The sequence below is a fragment of the Centruroides vittatus genome, unplaced genomic scaffold, assembly GCF_030686945.1.
Source record: "Centruroides vittatus isolate TY-2023 unplaced genomic scaffold, ASM3068694v2 contig_355, whole genome shotgun sequence".
Classification (NCBI taxonomy): Eukaryota; Metazoa; Arthropoda; class Arachnida; order Scorpiones; family Buthidae; genus Centruroides; species Centruroides vittatus.
In genome coordinates this window covers 1229598-1256804 of record NW_027122178.1, presented here as the reverse complement: position 1 = coordinate 1256804, position 27207 = coordinate 1229598, and the positions used below count along the sequence as shown (strand labels likewise).

Here is a 27207-nt window from a genome sequence, read left to right as displayed (position 1 = left end):
TAGATACAAAAAATAGGTTTTTTTTAATAGCAGAGATAAAATGGACCCTTATTATTATAAAACTGCTGCTTTCAGGGCCATACACACATACATACATACATAGTTCTAACTCCCTTGAAAGAAAAGCAGAATTGTCACATATATATATCAAAACTTACATATAATAAATACTGCATAGAAAATTTCTAAGAACGTTTTCTTCTAGTTATTATTGCTCTTTCAATCTGGAAAGTTTCAACAATATTCTACAAAAAAAAAATAGACAACTATTATTATTATTTAGGTGAAATGTACATAGAATTTTTTTAAACAAACTTTAACAGTTTTAAGCCTATATAAATCATTTACAATATCTAAGTAAATTATTTATATACATTATGATTTATATTACTTAATATATAATATATTAATATATTACTATAATAATTATATATAGGGGGTCATTATAATTAAAGTTCCACTTCAAAATGGCCATAACATTCTGTCCAGTAGTTTACCTTTTATCAAACTTGGTAATAGTTTACAGGAAGTCATGGGATTTTATTTTCTGCAAAAAAATAGTTCAAAAACTCACCACCAGCAGGGAATGGCACTGTATGCAATATATTTAAACAAAATAAGACATTAAGACGTCGATCAAAAATGTTTTTAATCGAAAATGTGTTACAAAGCATGTTCAATGTGGCATCCACCATTTTCTGAAAGCAAGTTGAATTGCATTACTGTGTTCTCAACAGTAGCTCTTAACATATCAGGAGGAATTTAACTTAATGTAAATTTCTAATTTGGCCCATTAGGAAAAAAGGTTGGACAACCCTGATCTAAGGTATTTAATTGTGTTATTTTCACCTTAAATTTAAACAGCAAATAAAATAATTTATCAAAATGGGTATTGTTTAGGATCTGGGAACAGATTAATTCACTTTCCATTATTTTCTAATGAGGAAAATTGATTTAGACTTCAAACAGCTTCCTGAAATTAATTCAATTCAAAATAAAAGGCACCACTGTATTCATCGCAATCTTTTTTTCATTGCAACTACAATAATCTTCAACACTCTTGAAATGAATTTTTACATTGAACAACAATTCATTTCAAGAGTTTTGGAATGAATTATATTTAACACTTAGTATTGTTTGCTGAACAGACACCCATGATGATGAGCTAGGAAGTTTGAAGTATTCTGGAATCATAGCTGGATTTAAACTAAAATCAAACTTTGTTGGAGAGCTAACATGTTACTTATAGAATAGTCTTAGTTTAAAGCAGGTTCATGTATATGTATGTATATTTCCCAGAATTTGTTGAAGAGCTGCATATACATATATACATATTTTTCCACAGCAATTCATTTAAATATTTATAAAAAAAAACAACACTTTAGCTATTATTTCATTTTATATTATGTTTTATAATACAATATAATTTTTTTAATAATAAATAAATTATAATTGTCGTATTAAGTAGCATAATCTAAATTTAAAAACCAAAAAATGCTAAAATGTTTCCTAGTTTCAATTGTCAATAAGGAAATATAAATTTCAAAACTATTAACATTATAGAAATTGTTATTCATTATATATTCATTTTTAATATTGATTTGGATAAATAAGCATTATAATTATTTTTTTCTATTAATGTTTTTACGTATTATGATATTTAATAAATATTACATTTATTTTTCAATAAATAATGTATAACGTTGCCATATTTTGACTTTTTTATTTCAAACAATATATTATTTATTTTATATTATCCAGGAATCATACATAAAAAATAATAAAAGCAAAATTAAAAATAAAAACAAATTTGGTATAAATTTAAGTATCTTGCAGTGAGCCACAAGTATACTAGAAAAGAGCCACAGTTTGGCCACCGTGGGACTATAAGATGCACTTTTTTCTTCGAAAAATTGCCTCCAAAATTCAGGTGCATCTTATAGTCCGTAAAATACGGTAATTAGTGTGGTACCAATTTTTATAATTTCTCTGGTGTTATTTCTATATCATAAATGAAAAATGTGATAAGTTCCTTTCTTATTTGAAAATTATTATTTATATGTTGTATGATTCTATATATTATAAATAATTACCTTCCATTCTTGAATTGTGACCGACATAATAATCTGATGTTGTTTTCCTCTTGAAGAACCTGTACTCTCTTTGTTTTGCTGTAAAATTGGTTCTATAAAAATAAAAAAATATATGTTTTCAAGTAATTAAATGCAATATAGTGCTTCAAATAACAGTTTTTACAGGGAAAACTTTTCTAATTGTTTAATTTTTTACATTAACAAAAAATTCATTTTTTAACTATAATGGCAATATCTACGTGTACAGAATGTGATAAGGTGAAATCTATTTTCAATTCATTAAAGCACTTGTATAAAACAAATGAAATTTATAATCATTTTGAAAATTATTTCATGTAGGTTAGCCTTGCTGCATCTATTTTACTGTTTAATTTTACTTAAAATAATTAGAAGCAAAACATACCCAATTCTGCTCTTGCCATATCAGCATTTCTCCCTGGTATTCCAGCTATTAAACTTACCTCCATCCAGTATAAAGTTAATTTCCAATTATTTTTTAATTTTGTTATTAATGGAAAGATTATTGTAAATTAAATTTTGGTCAGGCAAACTGAGACACCATTTTATTTGAAAGAAATTACCTAAGTAAAGAATTCTTACAGGTATGTGAGAAAGAAACAATAAACTATATTGAACATTAAGTTGATGACATTTAATCAATCAAGTTTGTATTTATTTATTGCAGCCATTTTGGATCTGTGTAGCTATATGTTGCTATGTCTAGGTAATATCTTTGGATAACTTTAAACTTTAATTTTGAATTCTTCAGAACAAGGTTTATTAACTTAGAAAGTAATTACAAAAAAATGTATACTGGTGAAGTTTCTGATTAGCAAAGAGAGGAAATCTTAGTCAACTTTTAGCCCAATGGTTTACAGCAGTTGAAGATGTTATTGCTATGTATTGGGTTTAGTAAAGATGTTTATATTTATATATATTTGTCTTGCCGGGTATGCAATAGCCAACCGAGTGTCCTGTGTGGGAGTTTACAGGACAAGGGCACTGAATGCATCCAGAGTTGCCACAATAGTAACCAACAATGGTTATATCGTAAATGTTAAGTGCACTGGAAGAGGAGATTGGACCGGAGGTCCTAGTAGCGTAACTGGCTATGCATCCACACGATAAGAGGTTCAACTGTTTATATATTTATCGTGTACTTGAAATTTAATTTTTTCAAACACATTATTTTCTGTAAAATGCTAATAAAAATATTCTTACCAATTACTGGCAGATTATCATCATCCAAATATATTTTTACAACACCATCCTGAAATATTAATATAAATTAATATATGATTTAAAATATAGTGGAACCAGGTTAACTCAAATTGTTCAAAAAGAAAAAGAATTTGGACTTAAAGTTAAAAAGTTTAGAATTATGGAGGTTTGGCTAAAAATCAAGATTTTGTGCATTCGTTTATAAGTGACCCATAATAAACCACTGACACAATATTTCCGTGGGTCTTATTAGGTAAAATCATTGTGTCAATGTAAGGCTCTTGGTATTGTCCAGAAACTTGAGAATGTTTAACCAAATGGTTAAATAAGCTACTGAGAAAAGCTTATTAACTAAATAGTTGTTCCATTCACTCCTAATTGTTTAGTGAGGATTTTTTTAATTGTGATATTGTGTGCCTAGAATCAATCTGATTTATATTTTTTTTATCACAAACATATCCCATGCATTATAGAAAATTTGTGATTAGTTTACAGTAGACCCCCCTATAACATGGTAGATACGTTCAACATGGTACGAGTCACTTAAATACATGAGCTAATCACAGCCCAGAACCTGTGCAGTTTAGGGGCTATGGCTGTTTGAAAGATTTTCTTCCATAAAATTAATCAATTCTAGACTAATTTGACTCAACATTTCCAAATCACGTATAATTTTTTGGGAATAATCCATATAAACTATGCTATAAACAAAAAATTGTAGGATTACTTACAGAGTGTGCACCATTTGATGACGCCATTGCTTAAGCTTGTTTTTGTCACAAAACGGCTCATCAAACAGTGGGCGCGTGTTTCCTGATAAGTTATTTTTCTGTGAAAAATTTGCTGAACTTTGGAGACATCATTAATAAAAATATAATTTTTATGGCCGTTGAATAATAAATGTTTTTTAGTAGGTCTGCTGCTCATTTAATTTCAGTGATTTGTGCAATGTCCGCTATTGGTCCAGATTCGACCAATCCTGTCACGATACGAGTTGGCGTCGACGTTTTACCGTGTTATGCAAGTCTCTTTTAGCATGTTATATGAACACAATTGCAATTTTTTCACCGTGTTATATGAACCCATGTTATAAGGGGGGTCTACTGTATGACTATTAACAAAGAAATACTGGAAAAATTAAGATGCCCAAAGAAAATCAATTTCCCCATAATTCTGGAATTCGTCATGACAATTCAAGGGCAGACTCAGTAAAGTTGGTATTTATTTCACAAAGCCAGTTTTCAGTCATGATATGCTTTATGTGGCCCTTTCCTGATCCAGACCATAAACATCTGTAGCAGTAAAAATTTTACACCTGGATCTCAATGATTTGTCCACCTTGGAAGGATGGATTCAAAATATTGTATTTCAAAAAGTTCTGAAATAAATTTCAATTAAAATGGCAAATACTATTTTTATAATTTAAAAAATAATAAGAAACAAGAAACATCATCTTCAATTCTGTCATGTCCAATCACCAGGAACAAAACAATCTTCTTTTGCAAAGACAACTTTTATTACAGGATAACACTCTGCAAATTATGTAAAACAGTTAAAGTGTTCATTGATAACATCATTGGTTAACTGTTTTACATAATTTGCAGAGTGTATCCTCTAATAAGAGGCCATCTCTCTAAAAGAAGACTGTTTTGTTCCTGGTTACTGGACATGACAGAATTGAAGACAACATGGTTTCTTCTATATTTTTTAAATTCTGAAATATCTGATTGTTTTAAGTCTAAAAGTTTTATCTGCAAAATGAATGGCATGGGGGGCCACCACTACCATCACCATTAATCCAAATCCCCATCAGTTGAATTCAATTGGTCTGTCTTAAGAATGCTAAATTGCCACCCTGGGACCTGGATGCAAAATTGAAAGAAGCCTCATGGCATCAGGAACAGGCATATGGAATCACCTATAGACAGACCCAGAAAACATTTGCTATACTGATGATTTTTGTGTAGAATGACAATTTTAAATGAGCTCATGATTGTATTTTAATTGAATAAAACAGTTAATTTTGACAGATTCTTGCTAGTTTTATTTAAATTAAAATTAGAGAGATTTTATTAAAATGCTGTATCAAAACCCCATTCAAGTTAAACAGTTTGAAGAATTCAACTTAACCTGTTTGATTTAACAATGCCTATGCTAGATAATGGGGAAAGAGAATAACTTCAAGTTATTTTTGTCCAAGTTAACAAGATTCCACTATATAAATAAAATACTTTAAAAATAAAAGAAAATAACATACATACACATGTTTACATATATAAATTATTTGAAAGAATGATTTCATTAAGAATAATACATTACCATTGTAAAACTTTTATGATATCCAATATAGAGTTTTAAAAGATAAATCATACTCATAAATCTCTGTATAAAATTTAATGAAGTATGTTATTTTTCTAAACTTTCATTTATGAACATGCTAGAGCATATGTGTAAATGAAGTTATAGAAAAATAACAACCATCCCACAGAAATGCATTAAAATTTGAAGACTTATATTTTGAAAATTAATATTATCACCAATCCAACAATCTTTTTTTGGCTTATTTTATGCAAGTAAATTACAATTATGTTAAATATTATTAGTAAGATAAATTTAAGTGAAACTTATAATGAAAATTTAGATGTATTGCATGGAAAAAATTATTTGCTTACAAATTCAACTGAATGTTATTTGTATAAGAAAAAAGTACAGATAAGTAGTAAAAAACATGTTATAATGTGTTGTTTTATAAAATTTATTTATTAACTAAAGGCATTTTTGATCTTGCACAAAGATGTACTTCTTATGTTTTTAAAATTAAAATTAATGTAACAAAACAAACAAATTATAATAAACAAATTATATTAAAGATCTGATTACATGAGTCTTGATAAAAAGGTAATATGTTATTTAAAAAAAATAGCAAAAGTTCTGGCTCAACTTTCCTAGCACTTGAACAGAAGGGGACCATTAGGAAGTTTGAAAATTTTCAATTATACTAGGATATAAAATGTAAGTAAACGCAAAAGCTTAAAAAAAGTAATTTTCTTGAATTATGATAAAAATCTTCATTTAAAAAATATTACAACACTAGCTCAAAGTTAAAATTGTGTGTGGCACCATCTGTTGAGAGATGTTCCTAAAAAATAACTTTTATCTTTAATTATTATAAAAAGGCAAATAAAGAGTTAATTTTGAGAATAGAGACAACTTTTTAGAAATATTGTAAATGCCCATAATGAATAAAATTTTCATTAAGTCCGATCCCACTCAAGATGTGACACGACATCTCCCTATCCTTGAGTTCTGTACTCCACAATTTAATAGCATCAATGCTCCTTATATACAAGTTACCATGCCAAATTTCATTTCTTAATCTTCACCCATTCCAGAGATATTAAATAAAATAGATGTCAACAAACAAATACACTCATCAGGAATTTTTTTTCTTTGTTTGATTCAGGGTTCTCAAAACATTGAGATTTGAAAAAACCCAGAGGGTCATTTTGACACAATTACAAATTTATACTTTCCAATGTTATAACAGTGATGAAAATAAAATTATGTAATTCACTTAAATTGTAATCATATTGTATTTCAATTCTTTATAATTTCTATTTGTAGTTTATGAGCATTACTCTATTATAAGTTAAAAGTATTTTATTAGAGAGTGATGTAATTAAACTATTTGAATAAGTTTATAAATCAAAAAATATAAGATTAATAAATAAGTTAAACTATTTGTTATAACTAAATACAGTCAACTCGACTTAAAGTAAACACCATTAAAGCAAATGTTGCCATTGCCCTGTTCATTTTCACCTGCAAAACACCATTGTCACTATGTTAATTTTCATGCAATAAAGCAAACAAAACTTTTACCAGAATTCATTAAATCAAACTGTAAATTACATCAGGAAATAATCCTACTTCCAGTTATGGTTGCTTTTTACTGTTTTTGATGTGAACAATAAAAAAATAGTACTGTAATAAATGTTCTATCTTGAGTAGAATGCATTTTTCCTCATAGTAAGCAAAGATAGGTTCAACCTCCAATTGTAGAGCAATTCAAACTTCTGGTTTTGGAAAATCATTTTACTGTACTCAGAAAATATGATTAAACTTTAAGGACACCCACTCCTTTAAATGGAAGCAGTCCCATGCAAACACATGCTAGTTTGCATATTGGGGAGTGCATATGATGATGCCAGCTTTGGCTATGCCAAATTTGGTTTTTTTTTACTCTTTTGGCACCAAAAATATTTTCTACTTTTTAAAATAATCTTCAACAGAAAAAAAACTTATGAATATCTTTTAACTTTGTTTTGTTTCACCATTTCACACTTAAATGGCAAATATTGTCTCCTCATCATTTTGTTTGATTTGAAAAATCATTCAGAATTTTTTTTTGTTAATGAATTTAATTTTATTTAATAAATTAATTCAAAATACTATATTATATTTTAGAAATTTCAATCATCTGTTAAGTCTTAACTCCCTAAATCAGTGGTTCTAAAACCATGGTCTGAGGAATTTGGGTGCTCTGTGAAGCCACTTCAAGTGCTCTACAAAAAAATCAAATATACAATTAAAAATTGTTGCAAAAGAAAAATCAATACAATGTAAAATAATTTTTGTATGGAAATGTAATCAGCAAATGCCAATATCGTCATCTACTACACTGAGTGCTCTTGATTTCAAGAAGGTTTGCCACCCTGCTTTAAAGCTGATGTATTGTAAGTGTTCCGCAGAAAAAAATGTCAAAGTTTAGTGTTCCTCGACTTCACAAAGATTGAGAACCACTGCCCTAAATTATACAACCTTGGCCTTGACCCTGAAACTCGTTAATACAAACTTTCAATGAAGAGAACTAATTACTGTTCCCCTAATGATTCATATTAACACAAGCTGACTGTAAAATCATTTAATTATCAAATTTATCAAGAGGTTTATATTTATCATTAATAATATTACTAATAAAATTATTTGGATTATTAATGTGATATTAACTTAATTCTCTCAAAATTCTTTAATGTAAATTAGAGAATTTGTCAGTTATAATACTTAAAAAATGCCAAATCAGATGTTGATTAATTGAAAAAATGAAAAATTGGATAGCTTACTTTCACAAGAAAGGAAACATGAAACATATTTTCCACTGTATGAGAAAATGATTCAGGATCAGTCACGAATTCAAAATAACAAATTGGTTCATCTGAAATATTTAATTTTAATAAAATAATATGTATGTTTACATTTATTATACAATGTTAATTTTAAATATTGTTACATTGTTATTCAGTATTACTTGTAAATAAGATGCTATATCTAATGCTAGATTTACACTGGCATATGAACTACTACAAAGTGAATACAAGTAGCCAGTTCATCACCTTTTGGCGAGCATTCAAACCAATTCATTAAAAGTTGAGAAGATCTTAACTTTTGCCAGACTTCAGATTGTTCAACCAATCAACTTTTCACAATTAGTATTCAAAAGCTTTTTAACCAACACATCCTAACTTTGCATCATGTAGACCAGTGTTCTGCAACCGGTGTGCCCTCACTAGGTGAAAGTTGTGACATGAACTTTTAGATATTTTCAATTAATTTTAAGTTTTATTTATATATTTTTATCACAGTTGCTGTGTTTTTTAAACTTGTATTTCAAGTATTATTTTATAAGTGCTGCAGCACTTATGAAATAAGATGATGTTTATTCTTTATTACAAGTCAAGCATTTTTATGTATTTTAAGAAACTAAATGTAAAATAAATTTGCTCACAGGTGTTGATGTCTTTTTAATAATAATAATAATAATAATAATAATAATAATAATAATAACTTCCACGTAAAGATGGCGGACGTGGCCTGATTGACATAGTTAATCTTCACTACAAACATACAGTCACTGCGAGAGTTTTTCTACAAAAAACAAGAAACATCACAATTACATAAAGCAGTAACTCTAGCAGACTCAAATAACACACCATTAAACTTACACTCACATCATATGGACACAACACAACATATAAAAAGCATAGACACCATTAAGCAATCGTGGGCTCGAAAGGCACTCCATGGCAGGCATCCTTATGATCTGGCCCAGGATTTTGTTGACAAAACTGCGTCAAACAGCTGGCTAGCTCGGGGATGCCTCTTTGGGGAGACGGAAGGATTCATGATTGCCATACACGATCAGGTCATAAATACTAAAAACTACAGAAAACACATACTCAAAGATGCAACACTCACAAATGACACATGCAGAAAATGTCACATCATGCCAAAAACTATACAACACATCACCTCTGGTTGCAAGCTCTTGGCACAGACAGATTATTTACACAAACATAATCAAATTGCAAATATAATACCCCAACAGCTTGCAAAGAAACACAAATTAGTAGACATCCACGAATCATACTACAAATACATTCCACAGACAGTATTGGAAAACAACACGCACAAAATGTACTAAGACAGAGCCATAATCACAGATAAAACAATATACCACAACAGACCAGACATCACACTCATTGACAAACACAATAAAATCACATACATTATAGACATATCCATTCCAAACACTCACAATATATAAAACGCATGCACTGAAAAAATTAGCAAGTACACAGAACTCACCCAGGAAATAAGGCATCTGTGGAGGATGGATAGGGTGCTTATTGTACCTGTTGTTCTCTCCTCTACAGGTGTCATACCACACACACTACACAAAAGCCTGGGCACATTACAATTGAATTGAAACACATACATCACACTACAGAAGGCCATTATATTGAATACATGTCATATTGTGAGAAAATTCCTGAATACAGACACACACACACTGATACACTTCTTTAATTTTTGTTTTGGTTACTATGCCTTGACTTTAGTCCGGCTTAGTACACAGCCACCGGTGTTAACCGAGTATATCTAACTTAACCCAACATAATAATAATAGGTTAGTGGCATTATGTAATTCTATTAATAGTATCATATCATACATTTTTGAGGGGCATAACATTTTGGTGTGCCTTGTTGAGACATGTCAAGTCAAGGGTGTGCCGCAAGTAGAAAAAGGTTGCGGAACACTGACATAGACAATAGCTCATAACTGTTCATTTCATTCATTCTTAGCAGTTCATATGACAGTGTAAACTGAGCTAAAGATAGATGACTTACGTTTATTTTTAACATAGAGTTTTTGCAACAGTTTTAAAATTTCTTCCACCTCTTCAGTTGTAGTCTCATTATTGCTACCCAAGGAATTTACCTATTGAATAATTCAATATATTAATTTTTAAAATTACATATTTACTGTTGTGAATAATTCATTTATAAAATTTAATTTGATCATAAAAACTGTATCTATTTAAAATTATATTTAATGCATTTGGAATTAATTAAATGTATTTGAAATTACTAATTTTATATTTTTAACAAAAAATTCATATAGTTAGCTAGGTCTGCTTATCTAGATATACAGAATCTTTTAAAAAGAATGCTACCATTTTAAATTATTGTAATTATTAATTAATTTGTAATAAATAACTATGAACCTCATTGGCTTTTCCATTATAATTTCAGATTTATCACACATCTTTTCAATTTTTTTTTATTAAATTTCTACTATTAGTTCACACTCTCCCTATATATATTTATATATCTTGTTCAAATTTTCAATCGTTAATAAAATACTTTTTATTCATCCACTCAAGTTCAAATACATTTTTTTTAAACTTGTAGTGGATGACACTTGATGTTAATACAGTTTTTTCAAATATTAATTCATTAATTAAATTTAATTAATTAATTTTAGTTTTATATGGGAGAAAAAATTTCTCTTATACGAGATATTTAGCATATGTATATACATATTTATATTAATTGTAATTATTTAATAAAAAGTAACTAGAATAAAATTTTTCTTTGTTGACATAAGTAGGAATTGACTTTAGAAAAATTTTTTTATATTACTTGTATTCAATCAACACAAAAATTTCCTAGAATGCATTTCAGTCTGTTCAAAAGCCCTCTTCAGCCAGGTAACATATACATTCGACTGGCTGAAGAGGGCTTTTGAACAGACTGAAATGCATTCTAGGAAATTTTGTGTTGATTGAATAAAAAAATTGAAAAGATGTGTGATAAATCTGAAATTATAATGGAAAAGCCAATGAGGTTCATAGTTATTTACTGCAAATTAATTGATAACACAGATCAGACACATATTACTGTAATTATGTTAATTATTATCTGGGAAGTATGTGAATGTACAGTACAACAACCAATAGAATAACTGTCCAAGTTTCATCTCCCATCTGCATTCAAACATGTTGTTATCTACCACCAGCAGGAAGCACTGTAAATGAAAATCATGACTTCACAATAGAGGTGTTTTGTGTTCTGCAGTTTGCAAAGTTTGAATCACTCATCATTGTGCAACATGAAGAATTTGCAGGAGCTGTAGAATTGTAGCTACAATGGGAGGAGTGACAATGGATATGCAATACTGAGTGTAGGAAGAATTTGAGTATGTTTTTCTCAGATAATAATTAACACAATTACAATAATTTAAACTTTGGTAACATTCTTTTTGGAAGATCTTGTGTTTATGAATTTTTAGGTTGCAACTGAAGACATTAGCCTCAAGAATTCTCTAATCTCTTGAAGTAATTTGTGACAGGATTTGCTTCTCACTTAATATAACTTCTTTTATTTCTCCAAATTTCCCCCCTCTATTTAGCCATAGATATTAAATATAATTTATGCTTAATTATTTAATGATCTTCCTTGTTTAAACAAAGAATTAATAAGTATCATTTAGCTTTTAGAATATTTTATAGTCAACCATAAAACGATAGAAAATACTCAGAGATTTTAATAAAACAAACATTATACTGTCAATTTTCTTCATCTTTCACAATGAAACTGTAAAATATTTTTTAATTTATTTTTTTATTATTAAGAAAGCTATTTGTCTCAATTCACAATATGCCAAGTAGAATGAGGGAGGCATATCCCATTCGTCAAGGCTATTGGTGACTTTCATAAAGCACATCGCTATCTGCATTAAGTTCAAGAACTGATCAATTCTGTTTATTTTAAACTGTTAAAAAAGGATAATATTTGTTTAAACTAATACTACCTGAGAAAATATTAATATTAATAAAAATGCAACAATCTCCAGTAAAGTGTGGAAGACCACCACTTAATTGAACTAAGCCAGAGAGTAAAAGAAATCAACCCCCCCTCAACAAACTCCAAGCTCATAACAGACTTTAACGTATACTCGGATAAAAATCCACAATAAATCTCTGCAGAGGCTGTGAATCCTAATTTGAATTTATTACAACAAAACCTTCCATGTTTTTCAGGTGAGCCAACTAATTTTGATCCCATATTACTAAATAACCCAGACAACTTACTAGACACTCCTACTACAGTCCTATGGAATAAAATCTCCAATCTGATAAATACTTCAAATGACAAACTCCTCAATCAAATGACCTTTATAAAAGATTTGGAACTTATACACGAAAACCTACATGAAACTAAAGAGCAACAAATAAAAATGGAAGAAGAAATTAATAATTTGAAACAACAGGTCAACAACTTACAAATTGAAAAGGAACTTATGCAATTTAAAATGGACTCTTTAATTAATGATCATCACTACAACAATATATTATTATATAACTACCCTAATTCGAAAACTATTTCTAAATCAGAAATTTATAACTTTATTATTTCTTTACTAAACATACCAAATATAGTTCAAGAAGATATCTTAGAAATAATGCAGTTAGCTAAATTACTAAATTCGATCACAAGAATAACTCTTAGCAATAATCAAATTCGTAATCTTATTTTTTCTGCCTTTATACAAAAAAAGCAACAAAAATTATTGGAAGATTGGAAAGATATGCAGATATCGCCAGATTTAACAAAAAATTCAAGACTTAGACGAAAACACTTACTCTCAACTTTATATGAATTGTGAAAACAAAATCCTCAGGCCAAACTACGTAATGACATTTTAACAATAGGACGTGATAAACTAACATACAGTACTAATATGAGAAAGTTGGTCCATGTGGATACCTTTCTTCCTTTCGCCAGATTAACAAATACGGCAAGCTGATATATAGTAAAGCGTAATGAATGAAGATTTCTCACCATACTACTTATTACTAAACTGTCAAGAACTCGTACGTATGCACAAGCAATATGAAATAGTTTGCAAATGTAATTGTAACTCGTCTCTTGAATTTAAAACAAACTTAAACAATCTCAACAAAAAAAATTTATATAAAATATACAATTATTTTGTTAAAATTGTGAAAAAAAAATTACCATCTGTAGTTAAATCAATGCAAGATAAAGTAGTAACTATGATACAGTGTGGAAACAGTTATACAGTTGCTTCTACCATAGAAAACACTGTTTATTTTTGGGAAGGAAGACAAGTTACTTCTACACCATCTAGCATTGATTTACCCTTAGAAAAAGATTCTGTTTCACAAAGTTTCAAACCTATAGATCTTATTATAATGATAAATCTAAAAATGATTTAGAATATAAAATCTCTGTTATTAGTGACTGTTCCATTTCTGAAGTAATAAAAATTGGTAAAAGTAATTCTCCTTTGATGACAGAATTGGAAAGAATTGGCCCAGATTCTTCAATTATTCAAGTTAGAACACCAGAATCTAGACACTCAGATTTATTATTTTCATCTCAGTTAACATCTAGAAGACATTCTGATGCAGATTATCCTAAAACAGAATTTACCCCAGGAAAAAAAGAAGCCGTTTTACAGCCTCGGGAAATTTTGGCTCTTTATGCTTCTTCTGCACAAATTACTTGGGGAGAAACCTTTACACTATCCAATATTTATTGCTATGCTAATCATCTTTACTTAGCTGTAAACACCACAGCTTCAACATCTAAAAAGAAGTCCAACAGAAATAATGTTTTAAGCAATTCAAATATTTCAAAAATGCATTTAAAATAAACATAATTTGCCTGAGGAAGATAGTATAGGACCAGTTCCAGAATGGTTGAAAGAGGAACTTGCAAGTGCTATTTTACCTGGAATTGTCATGGATAATATTTCAGTGTCAAGGCAAAGTAACGACGATAAATCCTATTCTAAAAACACTTCTGATTCATCAAATACATTGCATAATATCCAAAGTACAGATCAGTGGCGTGCTGTGACATTTGATGATAGGGAAGCTGTGTTTCTGTAAAAAGCCGACTTCCAGGGGCAATCAGTTACTTGCACGTCAGTGATAGTCTAGGGTCCATTCGATACATGGGTGGTGGCTGTAGAGACAGATGACAAGTATCTGACAAAAACTGTTTATTTTAACATAAAATAAACTATTTTTTATAAAGCAAACTATTTTTTACATAGTGTATGTGACCTATGTAAAAAATAGTTTGCTTTAGGACAATCAGCTGTTCAGACGTCCTGGGCGTCGATGTGGTTCTTTGATCGTCAATCGAAGGTGGTCCCTGAACAGTGGCGTTGACAAGTCTGAAGCACAAGGAGACTTTGTCCATTGGTATCAAGGACACAGTCTAAATCCGAAGTGGCACGGGTTACAGATTGGCACAATAGATGAGAAATTATTATTTTTTTTGCATGTTGACACACAGCATTTTAGTTATTCAGAACGTTAACCGAGTGTGAGGTGTCCTCGATTGTCGGGAATTATATCAATCTCCGTTCTTTCTTTCATCCATTTTGATTGGTCATTCTCCCTCAATTATGCTTCCCGAGTGGTTGGTCCCTCGTTACATTTAGTAACGAGACTCTTACCTGGAGCACAATAAAAGTCAAAATCAAAGATGAATTCAATCTTCCACAATCATAGGATGACTTCCTTCTGCAATTTATGGTTTCTGCATTGCAGTTTGATATAAACAATGGGTGTCCAATTAAAAATAACTTTTTCCTATGTTTTTTTAAACTAATAAATTTTTCTCTAAATTAACCATTTTTTTGTGCCTTTTGTGACGGGTCAGACCTGTCCGGTACATCACATTTTCATAAAAACTTTAAACAAATACTGGAAATGACAAAAATAAACAATTTATGTATTTTAGTTCTAAAATACAAATAATACATACATAATACAAATTGATATGATACAAACTATGATAGAAAAACTTGTTTTTTTTTAAATTTTTTATAAACTAACTCTATTAGGCGATTTTTTCCACAAAGTCGTTAATTACTTCATCATAAAAGTTGCTGGTCGTCGACGCCATCAACATATTTGAAAACTCTTTTTCTATCAAAAGCAATGCTAGCAATGACAATTTTTCTTCTGACCAAGTGAGTGTTCCTGGCCAATGTATGAATTTGCTTCGTGGTTGAAAAACTGCGCTCAACAGACACACTGGTAGATGATACCGTAAAAATTAATGATATTAAATCATATAATTCATTTAGTACATCTTTGTTTGGATCAACATTAATTATAATATGTTTTATGTCTTAAGAGTTACTTGTCAATATAGTCCGGACACAAATATAAATATTGCGATTCGCTACGTAATTTAGATAAATCAAAAAATTTCCCATAAAATTTACTTAATTTAAAGAATTAAAACGCACTTGGAAAAATTGTTTTTCGTAATTTTAAAATTATTAACATCTAAAAGTGATAAAAATTCTAAAGATTTTATGTCTGAAAATGTGTCAATATAATTACAGTATAATTAAAAGAAAATTATAATTAAATATAACTTTGCAAAGAAACGTACATAAAAATAACATTGAATACTCTTTACTTTTTAAATCTTAAACAATTCATTTAGTCAGATAGCTCCCTACATGTGGCTAAGGGATAGAATCGTTGTAAGCGTTATATGATATTTTTGGTGTGTAGCTTCTACCAGCTAAATCAGGTGAGGTTGGTGCTCTGTAAAGCACATGCGCCAATGCCTATAATCTGGCTGCTTTACACCATTCAGTTATTTTTGCCATGGAAACTGACAATACAGGTTTCAACAATACAGCACTTTCATTTCACCACTGATATTCAAATATACAATAGCAATCTTATCGTTTTTTTTTACATGTAGTATAGAAATTTGTAATAAGATACATAATGCGGTAATAATAAAATATTAATTTTAATTAATTCAAAGTACATTAAAATATGAAAATAATTGCCCAATATGAATTTATATTTTAGAAAATACAAAGGAAGCAGCGCTTCCACTGCTTCCAATGACGGCACGCCACTGGTATAGATGTTTCATTGATGAAAAATAAAAGTGGTAGTGCTCCAAAACATAAAACCTCTGAGGATTTTGATAATATATATGATGGAAAAAATACTAAAAAATTTAGGATAATGTTACTTAATATACATAAAAATAACTTTTCTATTTCTATTAAATTTGAATGTGTCTTTATTGATACAAAATATGATCTACTATAAAAATGAATGTATGGATCTGTTGATTGTAGATGCTTTGTAATTGATACAATATCTCTGTAAACTAAAATTGTAAACTTATATCATTCAATTGTAATACCCCCTGTAACAGGGAAATCATTCCTTTTAATTAATAAAGATGATAAATATGCCAAGTAGGAAAAAAAAGTATGTTAATTTTCAATCAAGTTTCTAAAATTCAAATATATTTAAATAAACAGAAAAACATAAACCCCATAATAACAAACACTTTTGACCTTATTCAAAGGCTTTCATCAGACTATATCACATCAAAAACATTCATTACTGAACAATTTATGCTGGAATTTACAGTTGTTTATATTTTTTCTCCTTATTTTTATCCAGCTTCTGCATTTAATTTTTGATATTTAAATAATTTTCTTAAAAATTTTATATCAGATTATATAAATATTGAATAGATAATGTTTTTATAATTATATATGATATTATCTTAAGATGAAAAAACAGAGAACTACTTAACATTGGATTTGAACTGCCAATTAGAATAGCATACTGCTAATTAAATCTAACCTGATCTAATCAATAGCTTTAATGTATTCAAATAGCATCAATACTAAAATATGTGTTTTCCATGCCATAATCTGGCCAATTTCAGAATGCAAGAATTATATGAAATAAATATCTAATACATTTCGAATACAGAAATAGAATAGCAAACCAAAAATATAAAATAATATAATTATTTTAATACAGAAATATTTTATAAGATTTCTATACCATAATATATAATTAAGCCTCTTTAATCCGGTGCAAAATAGTCCAGATTATGTATTTTTCTAAATCATAAATATTATATGGTAACTTTATTAATTCATCCTATAATTTTATGAGTGTAAGAATAATGCTAAAATTGCATTAAAAATTTGCATTGTCTTCATTGCAAACTCTATAGCTGAAGAGCATATGATAAAAACAGAAAAATATATATAAATTTAATGAATTCACTGGCTTAAATTAAATCAAACCTCAAAAAATTTAAGATTTATAGATATGTACAAGAGAGCTATCTGCACTCCTCAATAGACACACAACACATCTACAATCATCCCAGTGATTTACTACAGCGACTTATAAAACATCTATAAGAAATGTTTCTAACATTGCAAGTTTCCAACAGTTATCTACAATGTTTTTTTAGATTTCTTAAAATTATAATTGGTATAGCTTATTAAAATAAATCAATTAATTATAAAATTTTGAATTCTTACTGTAGTAGGAGTGATAGCTTTGGTTGGAGCATCTTTGTCTTTTTTCTTCATTGGTTTTCGTTTTCCTTTGGCTTGTACATCACCAATTTCAAAGGATCCATATCTTAAAAAGAAATATTAATACTTATAAATTTATTATTATGATGTTATTGGAATGTAAACTACTAAGTTTATGCTAATGCCTAGTGCTATGCTGGATCAAGTTCAAAGCATAGCTACAGGAAAAATTATTTTGTTCACATGCTATTTGTTTATGTATCTGTGATTAAGAATTTTCTTACTACTATATATGAAATTTGTGTTGATTTGAAGCCCTAATGTTTGCAGATTTTTGTGTTGTATATATCTGTACAAGAAAAAACTACAAGCATAATAAATATCTTATCTGCATAGGCACTTATTTCATGAGCAAGTTTAGAGCATTTACTAATTTTTTCAGTGTATGCAATTTGTTGTTTTCAGTGTTGTGAGAATTTGGTACAGTTATGTCCATGATGTATGTGATTTTGTTTTGTTTGTCAATGAATGTGACAGATTGTTTTGTCTTTTATTATGATTAGTCATAGTATATTCTGTATTTAGTATTTGATTGTCTGAACTATGGATATTGACTTCTCCCTGGGTTTGTAATAGTTTGTGTTTGTGTTTGTGTTCAAGCTTTTGATTTATATATTTACTATTTAATTATATCAATGTAAATAGTTAGTTTGTGTTTGAAGCTTACAACTCAATGTATAGCTTTATACATGACATTTCCTCAAAGTGTCGTTTGTAAGTGTTGTTTCTTCTAAAATGTTTTCCTGTAGTTTTTTGTACTTATGATCTAGTATGTCAATCAATTGTACGACAATAATAAATCTTTCTGACTCAAAGACATCTGCAAGTCAGCCATCATTTGACACATTTGAGATTGTTACTGCTTATTGCAGAGCTCTTCTGATCCAGAACTGTGTTATGGCATTAGTATGTATGGCACATATCTATCTGTATGTGTCTCTTATATACCATGTTAGATACAAGTCAGTACAGGTATACCTCACCTTACGTCAGTAATTGGTTCCAGGAGAGGTGACGTAAGTCGAAACTATGGTGGAAAATGCCAATAATGAGCACTTAAAAACTGCTAAATAAGACAACACAGAAACACAAATGTTTTCATGTTTCGTTCTCTAGGATTTATGATGATTATACTAACATTTATTGTAAATGCACATATTTTAATATGATTTTATGTGCTTTTACAACTTCAATATTTGTGGCGGACGGATGTGAAGTCGAATAAAATGACTTAAACTTGATTTTTATTTTTCCATATACTTTTTTGACAAACAATGTATAATCGAGAACGACATAACTCGAAACGACGTAACTTGAGGTATACTTGTATTATGTAAGTTTAATAGTAAGCTGTTTTTGTCTGCTGAGTTACAACTTTGTGTTATTGTGATGCTTCTTGTTTTCTGTAGAAAATCTCTCATAGTTTCTGTATTTGTTTGCAGCAAAGATTTACTATATCTGTAAAACCTCATTTACCAACTTTACAAGAATAAGTCAGTCTTAGAGTGTGATTATGCTTTTTAAAGTTGTTTATGTTTTCCTTTGGTGTTATTCTAGTTCTGTGTATGCCAACTGTAGAATTCAAACTAAATATGAGAGTATTGAAATAACATATTCTTTGATTGCTTTAAATGCATGTTTTGCATTCAACTGTGTTGTTAGTAATGAGTTTGATCAGCTGTTGTATCTTTTGTTAGTCTTTATTTTATTTGTGAATGTTCTGCAAGTTTGGTGTGTTGAAATCTTAAATATCTGTAGACTTTACGCTCATCCACAGATTCAATGACAGTCATTTCTGAGTGCAAAATTACCTTTCTTCAAGATTTTTTTTTATGTAAAGTGTTTCGTATTTATCTAGCCACTCCCCATCTGAATGTCAATGGAGTAGTGTATGTAATTTCTAGTAGATGATTTAGCTGTTCTTATGTGAATGTAAAATGAGATAATATGTATTGTGTTGTTTTGTTATGTTATTATTATTAATAGTATTATCAGAAAACAAGATGTTAGTTTCTTAGATAATGTTAAAGAAACAAACTGTTATAAAAGCATATTGAATAAGTAGTATTTCTTCAAGCAAAAGGACGAAACTTTTCATCCTATTCAACAACAAGTTATGTCTAAATTTCATATAAAGATATCCTATTTAATACAGTGCTGTGTTATGTAGATCCTCTGTGTGAAACAAAGGACTAGTACAAAACATAGGGTTAGGTTTTATAAGTTAGCAAAGTATACTATTCTTTTTTGTAATTAAGAGAAAATATATTTATTAAAACAATCAATAATTAACAATCACAATCAAAAATATTGCATGTTAACATAATTTTTTCTTCACTCCTAAATATTATTAAATGAGAACATTTTCTTTTTGGCAAAATATCATCATCTTCTGAGCTTTCCTGTTGACCTTAATCTGAAGTATCAGCATCTTGCTTTTTCTCTATTTTTTTCATAAAATGTAATACAGTCGACTCCGGATAAGTCAACACCCGAATAACTCGTCACCGTAGGTTAATTAGTCAGCTTTCTGTGGTCCCGGCCGACTTACATAGGCAATAATGTTACTAATGTTAAAAAACTCGGTTTACTCAACATCGTTTAATTTGTCACCACTGGATAAATCAACATACTTTTTCTTTTTCACACTTTTTTGACATCTGTTAAGTTGACTCCCCTCCTGAAAAAATGAGTTTACACCGTACAATAAGCTGTGTGGTGTGAACTCATTTTTCAGGGGGGAGTCGACTTATCAGAATTCTAAAAAGTGTGAAACAGAAAAAGTATGTTGATTTATCCAGTGGTGACGAGTTAAACAATGTCAAGTAAATCGAGTTTTTTAACATTAGTAACATTATTGCCTATGTAAGTCGGCCGGGACCACAGAAAGCTGACTAATTAACCTACGGTGACGAGTTATCTGGGTGTCGACTTATGCGGAGTCGACTGTATTTTCATTTGCTTGCATTTGCCTAAGAGATCTTTAAAAATTTAAACTTTTTATGAAGCAACTTTTAATTTAATCTATAAAAATGAAACACAGTGACAGTCTTTTGGTTTCATTTAGAGCCCTATCACCAACAACAGCAACACCTGGTTTACAGACAAGCTAGAATAAGAAGCTAGGACAAGGAAAAATACAATTGTACAATCAGTTCTCATTAAAGAAAACTAGGTAAAAGGCATGAAACACCATAGAAAATTTCAATATTCTAAAATCCACGGGCAAATATGAGACAACATGCATGCTTGCTTGAATAAAAAATATAGAATGACAGTGTTTTCATTTAAAAATTGTAATGTTTTGTATAGGGATGTCTCCAATTCCCAAACTATGTTAGAGCAAAACCAAGTTGAATGAAGGATACCCATACATCAATTAATTAATCACATGTGCAACATTTCTTTCTAATAATTTCAGTAGCAGTGATTGAAATAAATGACTTAAAATGTGTTGTTGAAAAATAAATTCATTTATACACTAAGTTATAAATACCTTTTTAAGTATAGGAAATTTTTCTTCAGTTATCCTCTACAGATTATTAATTTTAAATTATTAAATCAATAAAAACGTAAAGAACTATTAAATGAAATATTCAAATTGTCAATCAACAGAAAATCATCCTGATACTGATCAAACAATTTTCATCTACAGAGACAACCTTTTTATGGAGACTATGCCTTTGCAATAATAAAATTTGAAATAAACTATTTGTTTTTTAGCAATCGCAATGTCACCAGAGGAAGTTTTAACCAAATAGCATTATTGCAGAGGCCATAAAAAGATTGTCTCTGTATATGAAGATTGTTTGTTGTTGATGATTGTTAAGACATACCCAAAGACATTTTGTATCTTCTATATTTTTGTATTTTATTAAAAATGTAAATATTGTCAGTCAATTTGAAATTGAAATGAATATCTGTGGTTAATTAGGTCTTTCTTAACCAACTTTCTTTTAATAATTTCAGTTCATACAATAGAAAACTAGAATCAAAACAAATGTAAAATTTACAGAAAATATATTGTAACAAATAATGCTTTCTTTGAATAAATACAGATACAGCTACTGAGTGTCCAAAAAGTTACAGTGCAGTCAGAAATTTGTAATGACAGTAAAGTTATATGCATGGTATTGCACACACACATACCTGTAAGTTGTCAATTTAATATCAGACTAGTTCACCACATGGTATTACATACAACTTATATGTACAGTATTATATGCAAGACCTATAACATTACTGTCATTAAGAATTTGTCACTGAACTGCAACTTTTTTGACACCCTCTATAAAATTTGTTAAGTGCTTTCAAGCTTACTGATTGTCTTGAATCAAATTCAAGCAATAAAATCAAAAACACTTATCAACCTATCTCTGTATTTACTCCAAAAAACCATTATATGTTGCTTTATTCTAATTTAATTTGAAGATTATAATTGTATGTATGTACCTATACATACAATTATAATCAATACAATATACATACATACATACATACACACATACAGATTTGAAAAAATGTAATTACATGTAATGAAAGGATGGTGATTTATTTATAAGTGGATGAAATTGTTTTCCAAATTCAATCCAATGTTCAGATAATAAGGGACAAGGCTGTTCACTTCCTCCTCCTTCATCAGTATCTATTCTATTTGGCCTTAAATAAGATATCTGAAATGATGATAAACATTTTTGCAAAATGTTTTGATAAAGTTTTCTAATGATATTACTAAGCATACTATATTAGAATCTTACTAATTTTTCTGCAAATTCTAAAGGTTGGAATGTTAAAAAGTCTGTATGAAGGGCTTGAGCTTGTTGTTTTCCAGCAGCAGCGCAAAGATATATTAAACGTGAATCCATTGCTGCTTCTCTTGTCTTCTTTACTATAGTAAAATTAATTTTAAATTTATTTTTTATCCAGTAAAATCTATAAAAAATATTGACTTTAAAAATAATTATTTCTTTTCATTTTAAAAAATAAAATAATAAAGAGTAAAAACCTTGCATGTAACTGAAGGAAAATAATATTTAAAAATAAAATTATGTTAAAATTATTAAAATTAAAAATTAATTTATACAATAGATAAAAATTGTTGTTCCAATTATGTTATTGTTCTATTATCAAATTAAAAATATTTATTATTATATAGAATACCTTTTTTGAAAAGTAAATTTGCTTCATTTAACCTTTCTGATAATAAATCTGACTTGCTATGTGTTATTTCTTCTCTCTGTCCTAAATTAATTAAAAATTGTAACATTATTAAAACAGATTAAACAACTTAATTTAAACTTTATTATCAATTGAGAAAACCATATTCCAGTATTTCTGACTCAGGACTTTAAAAATTAATCATATGTAAATACTAATATATAATTTAAATCTCAAAAACTGCAACTGAAATCTACAAATTAATAATACTCTGCATTACTGGAATACTTATGTCTAAATATGTAATACTCTAGCACAGTGGTTCTCAACCTTTGAGACCTCATAACACAATTCATATACTTTTCATACACCTTTCATTAAATGGAGCATCCGCATCAGTATATACAAAAATCCATAAGCAATTCCTTATTTACTATTTTCATGAAACAATAATGCAATAAGCTATTAATCTTTACTGTATTGGATAAAATAGTAAACATGGAATTGTTTACAAATAAAGAAATATGTTGTAATATATTGGAATATATTTGCAATAAAAACTTTAAAATTTTTTTACTCATGGAACATTTGGGGCAACTTTGTGGAACATGGGTTGAGAACCATTGCTCTACTATGTAAAATCTACTCTCTCTCTCTCTCTAGTTTGTCATCAGAGATTAGTTTTCTGATGATGATATAGTAAATACTGAATATTCTAAATTAATAATAATAATAATTTATTTTGGTCTGTATGGTTACAAAAAGCAATGAACATAGATACAAAATTAAGAAAACCAGGGGTAAGAAGATTTCTTCATATGTGTAACCAGTGGTGATATTCGAAATAGTTAACAAAGGGTTCGCTAGCAGAAAATTTTTCCCTGACAATCACCGACAAACAAAATGGAAGTTTTGGCTAGAAATAAATACAATACCTTTACTTGCGATACATCTAAAAATCAGTGGCATATTTGGAGTGTAATGAGCCCTGGGCAAAGACCAGGTAACAATAGTATATTACTGCTGTTGACCTTTTTTTTTTTAGGCAGAGAATTTTTTTACCCCAAATGCCAGTGCTGATAATAGACAGATGTCATCATCTCTCAAAATACAATATCCTTTTAATTTCGCAGTCCATAGCCCGACACGTGTTCCACAGCCATCTTGTATTATCTCTCGTGCATGAGATTGTGGGATCTCTCTTATGACTGGAACTAGTTTCAAGAACTCTCTTGAATCGATCACGATTAAACTTCGTTTTGGTCGAGATTGAAACGGTCGAGAGAGATCACACCAAGACATAGTCCCCGACCTTGCTCACAATCTAGATTGAAATGCTAGGTGCAAACAGGGTATAAAGCTCTAGTTTAGTATAGTATTACAGAGTATAATACATATATTTTAATATATTTAAAAAAAAAACAAACCCACTGAGAAATGTTCCGTGTGTTTAACAAGGTTCAGAAAACTGAAAATTTTAACAACGGGTTCAGCCGAACCTGTGTGAACCCGCTGAATATCACCACTGTGTATAACAACAACCACATTGTTATTATACATATAAAGAAATAAACTATAGGATGAAAAGCTTTACCATATATGATTATTAGTATTTGAGTTTAAATGTAAAAACATAGTACTTTATCACTTAGAATAGATGTATAGTATCTAATTATTAATTACATTTTGAAAAAGCCTATCTTATCCATTGGCAGTTTATCTCATTATTTTTTAAACGTACAATACGTGCATTGGACATTCTGATGTCATATCCTTGGCTCAATTCAAGCTCCGGACGAGACAGTCAGGATCTTATCAGAGCTATAGAGCATACCCACAGGAGCAAAAAAGTCAAAGGAACCATACTCTACAAGCAACCCTTTGCAAGTTACAGCTCCCCAAAATCAGATCACATGAGATCATAAGTCACATCTCTCCACTAAAATTATTGTATTTAACTATTTAGCCCACGTGACTACACCAGTTTTGAGTAACCCACTCAACCGTTTATGGAATACTCGACGTCATATAGTTTTAGAGGGATGAAGGCACCAAGGTGCTGGCTATGGCCAACGTGGCGTTGCTATGGCTTGCACCGAAACACACGACTACATGCGGAACATCGATCAAGGCAAGCAATTGCAAGCCTCGACAACGCGGGGCACAGAGAATAGGCAGTATACCGATACATGTTAAAAACAGCTTTGGAGGAGAGTATTTCGCGAAAGGTCGCATGTACTGGTACATGTGTAGTTCCTTTGACTTTTTTGCTCCTATTAGTATGCTCTACAGCCCTGTTAAGGTCCCAACCCCCTCACACACAACTAGAATTGTGCCCCCTAGAATTGTACCTTGTAAACTACATTACCCTGCTCTTTCTGAATAATATAGCTTACGTTTAGTATCGTTGATCATTTCTCTGTATTTATGTCTGATACTTCGACGCTCTCTCTCATCATCTGTCCAACTTTCATCTTCGCAGTCGCTTTCATTATCTCTTTTGCTTCGACTCATCTTAACTGCAATTTACGATTCACACGCGACCACAAATTAGATCGAATCACATTTGTCCGCGCACAAACTTTAACTTTGACGCCCTCTTTGATATAAAATTTAAACTATCAAAAAAATTTATATTATTTAAGTCAAACCGAAACTTTGTTCTTATTTACATTTAATTTAAATATATAAAAATATATAAGTATGTTTATATTTAAATATAAAATATTAAATATTTAAAATAAGTATTTTAATATCATAGATTATACGTGATTGGTCAGCTTAATTATTAGCGAGGTTGAGGCCGAAGTTTTCAACGCAAAAACGTGTACGTCGGACGTTCGGCGCCGCTTTCCTGTAAGCTTAGAAGTTTGACAATGATGTTTGGAAAGTCAGTGGAATCATGCTCGACATTCCAAACACCATTGTCAAACTTCTAGACTTACAGGAAAGCGGCGCCGAACGTCCGACGTACACGTTTTTGCGTTGAAAACTTCGGCCTCAACCTCGCTATTATTATTTTTATTATTTTTTGGATTTTCGGATTGTGGACATTATTTTATTACGACTAGAGTCGACAGATATGCTAATTAGAAATGGGAGATCCAGTTCCACTGCTGGAACTGGAACTGGAACTAGAACTGTTGGAACTGAACCGAGCGCTGAACGGTTCCATCGGAACCGTTAAGCTAGACCAAGGGTCGCCAAAGCGGTCGATATCGACCCCCAGTGGTCGATACAGCGTTATTTGGAGGTTGATGAAAAGACTAAAACTTACAAATTTTGAAGCGAATATTGCTAAAGATCATCAAGCTAATCCGTCTCATTTATTGTCAGTTACAAAAATTATTATTAACATATATACAATAAATGTAAAATTAAAAAATATATATTAAAATAGTAAGAGTTTTTTTTTTTTTTTTTTTGCTTGTAACACAAACTTTTTGGTGGAGGTCGATGTGAGGTTTTGAAATGTTGTAGAGAGTCGACGCTCAAAAAAATTTGGCGACCCCTGAGCTAGACGGTTTCGTCGAAGCAGTTGGACTAGACCAGTGGTTCTTAACCTGGAGTGCGTACACCCTCATGGGTGCGAAAGAGCATTTCCCGGGGTGTGAGAGAAATTTCAAAAATTAAAAAAAAAAAAAAAAGAAAGAAAAAAAAAAAGCTAACGCGCCTATGGACAACTAGACTTAGAACAGTTCTGGTGTAAACAGTTAGAAACTTATCCACGACTGGCAAAAGCAGCACTGGAGACGCTTTTACCATTTGCCACCACCTACCATTGTAAAATGGGATTTTCAGCACTTTTGCACATCAAAACAAAAGCCAGAAATTGCTTCTGGTGACTTAGGCGTGGCTCTTTCAAAAAATAGCCTCGTTTTAATAGAATTATTATGAATAAACAACAACAACCTAGCCATTAAAATTTAAATATTGCTTTTTATGTTATATACAGTGGCGTAG

General features: G+C 29.8%; 1 protein-coding gene across 1 annotated transcript; it reads right to left on the bottom strand.

Moving 5' to 3' along the window:
* Positions 1-7: 7 nt before the first annotated feature.
* On the bottom strand, positions 8-25835 carry Nse4 (Non-SMC element 4). Its single transcript, XM_067269676.1, has 10 exons — positions 25641-25835; positions 23248-23328; positions 22845-22975; positions 22618-22760; positions 18031-18133; positions 10503-10593; positions 8438-8529; positions 3315-3363; positions 2094-2185; positions 8-245 (listed from the first exon to the last, which is right to left on the bottom strand). The coding sequence occupies exons 1-10, from the start codon at positions 25756-25758 to the stop codon at positions 186-188; spliced, it is 960 nt and encodes a 319-aa protein (XP_067125777.1). The 5' UTR covers positions 25759-25835; the 3' UTR covers positions 8-185.
* Between the last annotated feature and the right edge of the window lie 1372 nt (positions 25836-27207).